Source organism: Rattus rattus, chromosome 4, assembly GCF_011064425.1.
Source record: "Rattus rattus isolate New Zealand chromosome 4, Rrattus_CSIRO_v1, whole genome shotgun sequence".
NCBI lineage: Eukaryota > Metazoa > Chordata > Mammalia > Rodentia > Muridae > Rattus > Rattus rattus.
The window spans coordinates 33,595,113-33,608,714 of NC_046157.1; the positions used below are offsets into that span (position 1 = coordinate 33,595,113).

Below are 13,602 nucleotides of genomic sequence, written 5' to 3' on the forward strand. Positions count from 1 at the left end.
CTGGAAAAATTTCCTGAACAAAACACCAATGGCTTATGCTCTAAGATCAAGAATCGACAAATGGGATCTCATAAAACTGCAAAAAGCTTCTGTAAGGCAAAGGACACTGTGGTTAGGACAAAGCGGCAACCAACAGATTGGGAAAAGATCTTTACCAATCCTACAACAGATAGAGCCTTATATCCAAAATATACAAAGAACTCAAGAAGTTAGACCAAGAGGGAAACAAATAACCCTATTAAAAATGGGGTTCAGAGCTAAACAAAGAATTCACAGCTGAGGAATGCGAATGGCTGAAAACACCTAAAGAAATGTTCAACATCTTTAGTCATCAGGGAAATGCAAATCAAAACAACCCTGAGATTTCACCTCACACCAGTGAGAATGGCTAAGATCAAAAACTCAGGTGACAGCAAATGCTGGCGAGGATGCGGAGAAAGAGGAACACTCCTCCATTGTTGGTGGGGTTGCAGACTGGTACAACCATTCTGGAAATCAGTCTGGAGGTTCCTCAGAAAATTGGACATTGAACTGCCTGAGGACCCAGCTATACCTCTCTTGGGCATATACCCAAAAGATGCCCCAACATATAAAAAAGACACGTGCTCCACTATGTTCATCGCAGCCTTATTTATAATAGCCAGAAGCTGGAAAGAACCCAGATGCCCTTCAACCGAGGAATGGATACAGAAAATGTGGTACATCTACACAATGGAATATTACTCAGCTATCAAAAACAACGACTTTATGAAATTCGTAGGCAAATGGTTGGAACTGGAAAATATCATCCTGAGTGAGCTAACCCAATCACAGAAAGACATACATGGTATGCACTCATTGATACGTGGCTATTAGCCCAAATGCTTGATTACCCTAGATGCCTAGAACAAATGAAACTCAAGACGGATGATCAAAATGTGAATGCTTCACTCCTTCTTTAAAAGGGGAATAAGAATACCCTTGGCAGGGAAGAGAGAGGCAAAGATTAAAACAGAGACTGAAGGGACATCCATTCAGAGCCTGCCCCACATGTGGCCCATATATATACAGCCACCCAATTAGACAAGATGGATGAAGCAAAGAAGTGCAGAAGTGTAGATCGCTCCTGAGAGACACAGCCAGAATACAGCAAATACAGAGGCGAATGTCAGCAGCAAACCACTGAACTGAGAATAGGACCCCCGTTGAAGGAATCAGAGAAAGGACTGGAAGAGCTTGAAGGGGCTCAGACCCCATATGTACAACAATGCCAAGCAACCAGAGCTTCCAGGGACTAAGCCACTACCTAAAGACTATACATGGACTGACCCTGGACTCTGACCTCTCATAGGTAGCAATGAATATCCTAGTAAGAGCACCAGTGGAAGGGAAGCCCTGGGTCCTGCTAGACTGAACCCCAGTGAACTAGACTGTTGGGGGAGGGCGGCAATGGGGGAGGTGGGGAGGGGAACACCCATAAGGAAGGGGAGGGGGAGGGAGATGTTTGCCCGAAACCGGAAAGGGAATAACACTCGAAATGTATATAAGAAATATTCAAGTTAATAAAAAAAAAAAAAAGAAATGACCAGAAAAAAAAAATGTTGTCAGGTCCCATTCAAAAACAGGTAAAATGGTGTGTACAGAAGTCATGTGATCCATTTAAAGGATGGGAGCCTCCAAAAAGAACATTTTTGATTAAATTTCGTGGCACGTATCTCTACAGAGTTACTATTCTGGTTCACAAAATATGTATTTAAGTTTCTCTACTAACTGGTGTCCTGCAGGGTCCAGATTGCCAGTGGCTTTTGTCCTTTCTGCTGTTGTTTATCTAAGCGAGTTTGTAAGATATTTTAACTTAGTGTTGATTCTTTTGCTTTAGTAGTAAGGAATGGGAAATAGATTTGCCTTTTTAATGAACCTTGAAAGCACATGAGTGTTGAAAATAAGCAATCAATGTAGGGAAATTAAAAAGATCAACATAAAAGGGCCTATCTTATTACACAGTAGGTAACTATTAATAACATTTTGGTTTGCAGGTCTCCCAAGATGTTTCATTTACAGTCAATTATAACCTCACTGTGCTTAAAACAATCAGGATAATGATATCCAGAATAGGTTTTCTGTAACTTCTTCTCTTAAAATAAAACTTAAAATATTTCCATATTTGTTATATGATCTACATAATCGTTTACAAGCTTGGAGTATTCTACTGTATGCATATTTATTCGTAATTTAATGCATCCTTATAGACATTTCTTAATTTCTCTTTTGCTCAAAAATTTCCACAGTGACTAGATAATGGTTGAATGTGGATCTTTCTATAGATTTCTGATTATTTCTTTAGGGAGAAGCACCATAGGCATTTTCTGAAGAACGCACATGTTCCCAAAGCTTTTTGGTACATACTACCATGTTTTAAAAACTTGTATGAATTTGTTTTTATCCACACTGTTATAATATTATACATTTGGGCAAAGGAGTTTTTGTAAATTATTTTCCTTTTTCTTTTCAAGCTACACGGTTTGGTGAGAAGGCCAGGAGGAAAGCAACATCATTCCAATTGATTACATCGCTGCATAAAGTAATGCACATCTCTTGAGTTGATTAGTTAATTGTTATTATCTTGTGTGTGTATGATGGGTGTGAGCATGCATGTCATAGCATACATGTGGACGTCAGAGAACAGCTTTGGAAGCATAGTTCCTTCCTACCATTATGTGGATCCTGGGGATCAAGCTAAGGTGAATAGGCTTTTATGGAAAGGACATTTACACTAAGGTGGAAAAGATAGAGCTATCTGGTTATAGTGACAGGCTTTGGAAGTCACTTTGGTGGCAACCCGGACTAGGTTCTTTTGTCAGTCCTGTGGCTGGTGGGACTCTTGTCTCATAATGACTCCCACTGGATAGACTGTTCTGAGGTAATAGGAAGCTAAGGCACCTCATTGTTTACCTCTCCAGAATTTGGGTCTCTTGTGCCTCAAGAGAGAACTAACGCTGATGGCGCAAGGTGTGCAGAACCAAGCCAAGGTGGAAACAGCACCGCAGCCTTTTCTTCCCTTTCTCTATCCCGCTGCTTCCATCACTCTTAAAATAAATGCTTTAAACAATCTTAATTGTGATTCTGAAGAATCTGACCTAGAATAAAGGCTTTCAAAATAGAAAAGTGGAGAAATGACTTCTTTTGTAAAGAAATCTCATTTCTTAGCTTCAAAAGCTACAGCATTGAAATGCAAAGCAGCTGGAGATGATTCACAGTGCAACTGTGTCTGTTGGGTAAGTATTGACTTGCCACAGGGAAGAAATAATGTGTTTGGTAAGCATGTAATACTATTGAACTCATGTTGTGTGTCAGATTCAACTGACAGATTTAGACTTTCTGGGGTTCTTTTGTGGCTTGAAAAGTGATTTTGTGTCTCTTATGGCTTTTATTTCAGGAGAGCATAAATAAATTGATGGCAGATTTGAAATCAACAGCACCTCATTTTGTGAGATGTATAAATCCTAATGAGAACAAAATTCCAGGTAAGAACTAGACATCTTTACACTCTGCAGTAAAGAATGCATTTTAGTTCAGACCTGTTGAGTGTACATTGAAGAATTATTTACTATTTCCTTTATATATGAGCAGATTTTCACATGAAAAGATGAGAGGAAATGAAATGTGAGGTCTCTGGACCCTCATCAAGGCTTATCGAACTACTTCTGGGTTGTCATGCAAAAAGATTTCCCAAAGTATGCTCCAAATGAAATTGGTCTTTGAATTTTAGGTTAAAACGTGGATGTGCTCCCATTTAATTCATTAGAAAGAGAAACTATTTTTAAAGAAATTGGATATTAAATCAGGATGATATTTTAGCACATGAATAGCATTTGGTCTTCATTTTCTAAATTGACCAGGAAGATCATTTCAGAAAATGTTAAACATTTTTCTCTAGTAATCTTTCCCATATTATCTTCCTTAAGATGCCTATTTATGTAGTTATATACTTCTGGACAGTAGACACTTTTTGCAGTGAATTAATGGTGGAAGGATATTAATGAGAGAATGGTGATGATTTTCCCATTTGTAACTCTCAAAACAGCATTTCCAAATTAAACTATCTGGATCACATTCCTTAAGCCACAATTTAAAGCTTTTCAGCCAACTCTTTGGAAGAGTAATATTCTTAGAGCTTTAGTTTGAGGAGTTTAAAGGAATCTATTTCCCAAGCACTGTGTCTTTGGAGCATCAAACACTCTTGGAACTTATATTCTAATACTGCTGATTATGATATGTGTGGGTCTGCACTATCTTATATTTCTATTAGTTACTAAATGAAGAACATAATCTTGAGAGACTGTGATATAATTAGGTAGACTGTGATATGAAGTAAGGCTATTGGAATTTTTACATGAAGACATTTCAACATTACAAGTTCATTTGTGTGTGGGGGGATGGGGGGGTCTTAGGACTAGAATAATACAAGGCTTCCACACATTCTAAGTAAAGATGCCATATTTAAGCCACATTTTTAGATCTCAGCTGGGCTTCTGAATGCATCTAAGGGTTCTGCTTTAGTCTAGCAAAGAATGCAATCAGCTGCCTCTGAACTTTGGGGCAATTCTGCTACCTATCAGATGACTTCTATGAAATCAGTGAGAATTTCATCAAGTTTTCAACAAAAGTGTTATGCTATAAAACAAGCCTTCGTATGTAATAAAGAGGAAGAGTGGGTTTGATCTTAAAGTGTCAGGAACTTCTGACCACCCCTGCCTCGTTAAAAAAGATGCAGTCCTTATCATCATAAGAGGATTGGAATACTGACATATAGCTTAGCTTAGGTCTGTGATCTGAGATACAGAGACATAGCAGGCTTTTTTGTGCAAGATGGTCCTTGTCTTTGTTCAGAGTACTTGATGAAGGTCAGATACACTGGCTCCTTGAAAGGCTTTTCAAAGTCTCCCATCAGAGATTCCAGCTGACAGCTGCAGAAGGACTGTTCTTTTTGAACAAAGTGGTAATAGAGGAATGCTCATACTATAGAATAAATGCAGGCACTGGCAACATAATAAGGGGGAAGGGAGGGCAAATGTGGCCAAATTCACTCTAGACTCTAGGCATAAATGCAAACAGAATTTTGTGGTTGGTCCACCTCCCCCTATCATTTTACCCATCCTGCTTGTAGTTCCTCCCTCCTCCTACTGGAAATAGCAGCTCACTTTTGTGATCTGGTCACCCTCTCTGGCTGCTTTTAGTCATTAAGTGGATAACACAAATATATGATGTCAGCCATAGCAAAATATGTGATTTTTTATGTTCCTTGAGAAATTGCCTACAACATCTTCTATATCACTGTGTTGTACATTAAAAAGATTTGTAGGTAAATCATGTCTGTAGAATCCTTCCTAGTAGAACGAGTGCTGTAAGTATCATTGGGATGGGAGTTAGTGAAGTCCTGTGAACACTCATGCACTGTGCACTGAATTCAAACATTTTAAAGCCTGAGATGTAGCAATGAAGGTAATATCTGGTATGATTGATGCTTGAAATGTGGAGTCAGTGTATCCCTCTCTTTCAGGCGTAATGGATCCTTTCTGGGTTCTCCAGCAGCTCCGCTGTAATGGTGTTTTAGAAGGGACTAGAGTGTGCTGCAAAGCATTTCCAATTCGGATGCTGTATGATGACTTTAAACAAAGGTAGACGTACATTTGAGCTCCCAAAATTCTGAAGCAGTTTGTTCTGTTCCCTCTGCATGGAGTGTTTATGCCTACATTATTAATTTGCTTGGTGTACTCCACTCTATAAACTGGTGTGTTTTTTGTGCTGATGAGATATACGCTGACCCAGTTCCATATTATTTATTCTTAATTTCAATATCTATATTGCTGTGGTGCCTTTAAATCTCTGATAGTGGATATTAGGCCCATATATAGAAGAAATATATATGAAAGGAAGATGGAGAGCCTGAAATGCATCTTGGAAGTGTACATGCGGCCACCCAATCAAACTGGTGGTTTTGTTTGTTTGTTTGTTTGTTTTGTTGTTTTTGTTTTGTTTTGTTTCTTAGCAGCTGTGAAAAGACGGATGCCAGCAATGTGTAGGTGGGAACAAGCAGGCATCTTTGCTTGCTACATCCTGAATTGAATAGTGAAAACCATCAAGTTAATCAAGGAAATTTTAGCAAATCATGGTAGAGCAAGAAGAGCACCTGTCTGGAAACTGAAAGACAATTCATCATCAGCGTGAAAAGCTTTTACAAAAGTCAACTCAACCTTTTAGTTTTCCTGTCCATGTAATAGACATCCTTATGCTTTGCCCATTTCCTCTCTTCTACGTCTCTGCTCACCCAGTCAAATCAAGTTGATCACCGCAGCACTGTAGAAAATATAAACTGACCCACAGGACAGACCACTGACAGCATCTTCACTAATTGAGGCCAGGGGTCTTGTTAGAGCTGAGAGTATAAGAAGTATAAGAAGGCGAGAGAGATATCTGTAGTAGCCTGTTATCACTTCTTTGAGATTACTCTGAGTCATATGATACCCTGGTTCCTTCTCAAACTAGGTACTGTATTCTAAACCCAAGGATCTTTCCGAAGAGCAAGTTTGTGAACATCAGAAAGGCAACTGAAGAAGTATTTGCCTTGTTGGCGATAGACCAGTCTCAATACCAGTGTGGAGTCACCAAGGTAACCCAGAATGTCCAAGAATGCATTTGGAGGGAAGTGGGAGGAAAGGGTGTGTATTTAAAAATATAGGTCAATTCTTAATTATTAAATAAGCTCTTTAGCTCTTGTGAAGAGAAATAATAAAAATAGAGACAAACTCACAGTGGAAACTTCAATTCTGTTAGAGAAAGAAAATCCATGTTTATTTAAACAAGTCAAGATTTCGTTTACACTATTTATTTCAGCCTTGAGGGTTAAATCTAGGGCCTTGAACGATCTAGGCAAGAACACTGTAACTGAACTACACTCTGTATTGCATATAAATTTGTATAACTAATTGTCTAGTCAAAATTGTGTCAATATATAAAATACTGAACTGACCTTTCTGTGCTAGAAAACAGAGAGTGTAAATCAGGTTCTCAGAGATAATGCTTGCCTATGTGAAACGTCTTATGGAGTGGGCTGCACTGGAAAAATGTATTACTTGAATAATTTAGTAATTAAAAAAAATCAATTATAAACCAAACCCAACTTATTTAAAACATGATCGTGTAAATTCTACTTTACCCAAGAAACCCAGATTTTTGGGTAATAAGTTTGATCTTATGTAGTAGTCAATACCATGTTGTTCTTAATGACATCCCTGTAAGAGTAATTTTTTGAAGGAGAATGGGAGGATCCAGGTTGAAGAGTTACCCATCTGTCTAGTTTTTGTCTATCCATCCTCCCTGAGCTTGTCACATCATCCTTCTGCCTCTGCCTCCTGATTTGCTAGGATTCTAAGTACACGTAAACAAACCTACCCCTGAAGTATAGTTTTATGAATATTACTTGCTTTTTTGAATGTTACTTATATTTTGAGTAACTAGGAATCCTGTGTATCATCTGTGGTCTCTTCTTTATAGCTCATTATTTTCGCCACATGCCACCCATCAGGGCTAAAGCTCACATGAGCTAATGAGAATCCTAAGTGACTGACGTTTAGGAGGGTTTCATCATAGATGGGCAAACGAAAATGAGAGGGACCTATGACAAGAAGGGACATATTTTAAGATTCACTTTCACAGTTTTTCAAGGCACATCTAAGAAGGACCACATGATTTCTTCTATGAAATTTTTGTCTTAGGTAGCTATTCACCTCACCTTTGTTCTTACTGATTACTCTCAGAAAATATCAAGTCTCTCATGTGTAGGACAAAAGTATCTTCTAGTGCATTGGTCAGTAAACTATGGTGCAACAACTATATGGCTGGTTTATAAATCACTTCTGGAATGCTTATATCTCAACTAGTACCACATTCTTTTATGCTTAGCTGGTTTCTGTGATTTCTCCACACTGCATACTCACATTGTAGAATGTGGAGCTAAGAACTGCCGATGAGAGACAACGTGTGACTTTTGTCTTCCTGGATCTGGGTTACCTCACTCAATATAATCTTCATTAGGTCCACCAATTTTCCTACAAATATCATGATTTCATTTTTCTTTATAGCAGAATAGTATTCCATTGTGGTATGCATTGCACTTTTGTTATCCACTCATCTGCTGAAGGACATTAGGGTTCTATTTCCCTGAAACAATAGTATCAATGGACATTAACACAGAATGTATAATTTCATGGGGTCACACTCTTAGCCAAAGAACCACTAAAGACTGAGGAGAATTAGGCTCTCCTAATTATGTATTTGTGAGTGTGCATGTGCACACACATGGGTACACACACAGGGAGAGAGAAGAGGAGGGGGGTGGGGGAAGGAAAAAGGGATGGGGTAGGGGGAGGGAGAAAGGGAGAGGGAGGGAGAGGGAGAGGGAGAGGGAGAGGGAGAGGGAGAGGGAGGAGGGAGGGAGAGGAGAGGGAGGGAGAGGGAGAGGGAGAGGAGAGGGAGAGGGAGAGGGAGAGGAGAGAGAACTAAAATATGCTATCAGTTTGGAGGAGAAACTTGGGAAAGATTCAAAAGAGGATAGCTAGAAGGAAAGGCATCTGATTTTATTTCAATTAAACTATATTGAATAAACCACTTCGAGCATACTAAAATCATTTTATATTTAGAAAAGCAAACAAGTATTCAACACAACTGTTTATGAGTCACCATCCCAGAAATGTTTTTTGCTCTGTCCCTCACAGATATAGCTGTGGACTCTGCCACATCCTTTGGAGTGCTGGGTGCCCGAGCCCATTTTAAAAGTTAGATCATGTTCTTCAAACATAATTATTATTAATCAAGGGGAAGTACAGAGGAATGATCAGGTTGCCAATGTGTCCAATATACAAGTCCTTTATAACCTTCGGAGTTAAAACATGACACTCCTTAGGATTTAAATTTTACACAATGAATAAACACGTGCAAAGACATAGGATTGGTTCAGCTTTCCCGGAGACTAACTTCAGTTGTTCGTGGCATCTTTCAAGACTGCTGAACTCATCTGATGAGTGACATTGTGTCTGACTGACTCTTTTAGGTGTTTTTTAAAGCTCGCATTCTGGACCGGTTAGAAGAAAGAAGAGATGAAAAAATATCTAAAGTCTTCACTTTGTTCCAAGCCAGAGCACGAGGAAAGCTGACACGCATTACATTCCAGAAGATTCTAGAAGAAAGGTATTAACTCTCTCTGTTCTTCCTCCAGTACTAGAGCAATTCATACCTCAACCAATGTGACTTTATTTCAGTGCCATCTAATAGACTGTGGTACAGAGCCGAGTCTGCTGAGTCTGAGTCTTGAAAATCTGTATACAAAAAAGAGAGAGAAAAGACATATGAAGGGCCTTTCTGTCTTCCCAATGATCCAGATATTATTTCGATGCTGGACTTGGGGCCACATCAAGTCATATTGGTCACTCATTCTCAATAATATAGTTATATTATATTATATTAATATTACAGAGTTACTCATTGTGGCCACATTGGGAAGAGAGACAAAGAGATCCATCAACCCCACAATATCACTTTGGGGTCTTTTTTTCTTTTATTGGATATTTTCTTTATTTTCAGTTCAAATGTTATCCCCCTTACCTCTGCTTCTATGAGAGTGATCCTCCACCCACCTACCTACTCCCTCCCCCGGCCCTGGCATTCCCCTACACTGGGGCATTGAGCCTTCACAGGACCAAGGACCTCTCCTCTCACTGATGCCTGACAAGGCCATCCTCTGCTACATGTGCAGCTAGAGCCATGGGTTCCTCCATGTGTTCTCTTTGATTGGCGGTTTAGTCCCTGGGAACTCTGGGGTGTCTGGTTTGTTGATGATGTTTTTCCTATGGGGTTGCAAACCCCTTCAACTCCTTCAGTCCTTTCTCTAACTCCTCCATTGGGGTCCCCAATGATTGGCTGTGAGCATCTACCTCTGTATTTGTCGGGCTCTGGCAGAGTCTCTCTGGAGACAGTTGTATCAGGCTCCTGTCGGCATGCACTTCTTGGCATCCTCAATAGTAGCCCATTGCTTAAATATACCACTATGTATTCCTTAAATAGTACAGATTAAATTTGTGCTATTTAAAATGTCATGCACCATTCCAGTATGTTGCAGTTTTCAAGTGATATTTTAATATTTCTCCCATTGTTATATGTAAGATTTTCTTGAAGATGCTATAACTCACAATTTTCTATTCTCTGACTAGTTAGTGACAAAGCACAGAAAGGGATGGCCATTCTCTGGGTTTCAGGTTGCCCCCACTTTTTACTTTGTAGGATATTATTTTCTGATTTACAACTCAGCAATTGTCCATCAGAGTCCCCTTGCTGCATACTTTCGTATATATGTGGTACTTTAGACTTTGATATATTTCTGACATTGGCAAAAGCTGTCATTTGCATTTAAAAAATGATGTTAAAATTTTTGATGTGTTTTTTCTTAGAGATTATTGCCATTTCTTCCATTTTCTTTTTGTAGAACTTTTTTTTTAAAAAAAGGAACTTATTAAACTTTCTGTGTCTGTTAACACATTGTTTTTCTAAATTAACCTATGTGTTAAAGTTTGATAGATCTTTAAAACACTTAACCTACTTTGATTTCACACTGATACATTTTGTAATAATGTTACAGTGAAATTTTTAAAAATAAATTGACTGGCCTATAATTTTATTTAATTTACATTGTGCTATATAGTTTTAGACAAATATCCTAACCCTGAAAAGAGTTAGAGAATGTTTTCTTTTTTCATACAGGATGTTTTTCTAATTCTATATCCCATATTCTCGTCATTGACCCTTAGGTACATTTGCCTTTATCATAATATGAACTTAATGCTTTTTGGTGAATTTCATAATTCTTAATGTGTCAACATATTACATTTTGAGTCAGATTATGAATTATTTACTAAATAAATAATTATGTGATATTATGAATTATTTGTTTATATTATACAATAATCAATTATAACTTCTAAGTATTTACTGTGTCTATAATTGTATTCCCAGAAAATAATCCTCAAAAAGTCATTATCTTTGTATTATTTATTTTGCCTTTCTTTTGTATATATGTATATATATATGTGTGTGTGCACATGTATGTATATTTAATGTAGCAACATGATAACTTTTATTCCATTTTCTTTTTCTCCTCAACTTCATTAATTTGTTACCTCATCTTTGTGCTTTCCTTCAATTTGTTTTCAATGTATTCTTTTCTTTCTTCTGGTGTTTTTCAAGTTTTATTGAAAAATTATATGTTTGTAGTACACAATCTGATGTTTTCATATATATGCATTTTGTGCAATGATTGCAGCAATCAGGCTAATTACTATATTATCTTATATAGACAAATTTTGTGTGTGCTGAGAACATTTAAGATCAACTGAATTTAACTGGGCGTGATGTTGCATGCCTGTAATTCCAGTATTTGGGGAATGGAGACAGAAGGAAGGATCAGGAGTTCAAAAACCATCTGGATTGTATGCTATGTATATATTACATAATATGTATTTAAAATATATTCTCCCCAGAAGTGGACACATCAGCTACTTTTCTCAAGGCTGTGATTAAATATCTGAGTAAAACAAGCCAATGAAAGGAAGGGTCTATTTTGGATTGTTTCTAGAGAGATTTAATGGAGTAAGGGAGGTTAGTGGTCCACTGTCAGGAGCCATAATGGGACAAGATTAAAAACTAGCTGGTGATCTTCCGAGATAGTATACTTTGGATTATAATATAATCTGTGACAGATTTGTGGGCTCAGGCAAGGCTCAGGAGAATTCATTTTAGGAAAGATTTATGCTATTAATATGCTTTGCCTGTTATTATTAAACATATATAACAATCACTAGTCATTAGCTATTAGCTCAGCACTTTTGAGCAGATCTCTACAGATCTACGAAGATGTACTGCCTTGTAGTGATGCTATATAGACAAATAGATGACTTCTTAAGTATTAATGATGATCCTACAAGAATTCCTAAAACTGTATCAGTGATTATTAAGCTTTTCTACAGTGGGACTGCTATTATGTTCTTTTCTGATAGTCAAAACTTCAATGAGAACTCTGTCAGCCTCCCATGTGTCACGAGTTAATTGCTCTTAGAGAGTAACCAGACTTTCTCCTACTCAGAACACATTCCAAGAAGTTGTAAAACAGTTAACAAAAGGTCCTAAAAGGGGAACCAATGATTTATTATAGTTGCTGGGACAGAAGATAAAATATTTTTATTCTCCCTTCTAAGAAGGTCTGAAGCATCCACATTTTGGTCTTCCTTCTTCTTGAGCTTCATATAATCTGTGAATTTTTTTGTTGCTCTAAGCTTTTGGGCTAATATCCACTTATCAGTGAGTGTAGACCATGTGTGTTCTTTTGTGACTGTGTTACCTCACTCAGGATGATATTTTCTAGTTCCATCCATTTGCCTAACAATTTCATGTAGTCATTGTTTTTAATAGCTGAGTAGAACTCCACTATGTAAATGTACCACATTTTCTGTATCTATTCCTCTGTTGAAGGATATCTGGGTTCTTTCCAGCTTTTGGCTATTATAAATAAGGCTGCTATGAACATAGTGGTGCATTTGTCCTTGTTATATGTTGGAGCATTTTTTGGGTGTATACCCTGGAGTGGTATAATTGGGACCTCAGGTGGTACTATGTCCAGTTTTCTATTGTACTGAGCATGGGGACCCCAATGGAGAAATTAGAGAAAAGACTTGAAGGAGCTGAAAGGGTTCGCAACCCCATAGGAAGAACAACAGTATCAACCAACTAGACCAGACCAGAGCTCCCAGAGACTAAACTACCAACCGATGAATACACATAAAGGGGCTCATGGCTCCAGCCACGTATGTAGCAGAGGATGGCATTGTCTAGCATCAATAGGAGGAAAAGTCTTTGGTCCTGTGAAGGCTCATTTCCCCAATGTAGGGGAATGCCAGAGTATTGAGGTGGGAGTGGATGGGAAGCAGTGGGAGCATCCTCACAGAAGCAGAAGAAGGGGGGTTGGGAGAGGGGGGGAAGGGGATAACATTTAAAATGTAAATACATAAAATATTCAAGAAAATGAAAAAAAAAACGAAAAAATATTGACTGGGTTTATCTATGCAAAACTTCACTAATAACTGTAGAGCTGTGACAGGTGGTGGACATTTAGTCAGATAATTACTCCTAATGGATATGCAAGCAAGCATTCTCTGTTGTAAACTTCTATTTCAATTTATGATTTGATTTTTTTGTGTGGACTTATGGTCATCTTTTTAACATGTGATCATGTATTCTGAAAAATCTTAACAGATGAGGACAAAGAAAAAAGAAGATTTTTTTTCTCTTCCCAGGAGAGAAGAATTTTCTACACCCCTCAACCCTACTTAGTATCTTTTCCCTTTTTTTTAAAAGATAGATTTCATTGGAACTTTTTACAATTTAGTAATAAATGCTATACTCACTTCTCAAAGCGTCCCTTTTTTTCTTGAGACTTCAGACTAGCAGGCTGAAAGCTAGAGCCGTGCAGTTTCTGCTGAGATAGAACAAAAGCAACAGTACTTAATCCTCTGCTGTTAG

The 13,602-nt window shown here is 37.9% G+C and overlaps 1 protein-coding gene across 1 annotated transcript in view; it reads left to right on the forward strand.

The window, feature by feature from the left end:
- Myh15 (myosin heavy chain 15) overlaps positions 1–13,602 on the forward strand; it is a 135,905-nt gene that overhangs the window by 44,739 nt on the left and 77,564 nt on the right. Inside the window, exons 17-21 of the mRNA XM_032899654.1 lie at positions 2,493–2,560; positions 3,416–3,503; positions 5,540–5,657; positions 6,526–6,649; positions 9,089–9,225. Of these exons, the coding sequence (XP_032755545.1) occupies positions 2,493–2,560; positions 3,416–3,503; positions 5,540–5,657; positions 6,526–6,649; positions 9,089–9,225 (535 nt within the window). The remainder of the gene's footprint in view (positions 1–2,492; positions 2,561–3,415; positions 3,504–5,539; positions 5,658–6,525; positions 6,650–9,088; positions 9,226–13,602) is intronic.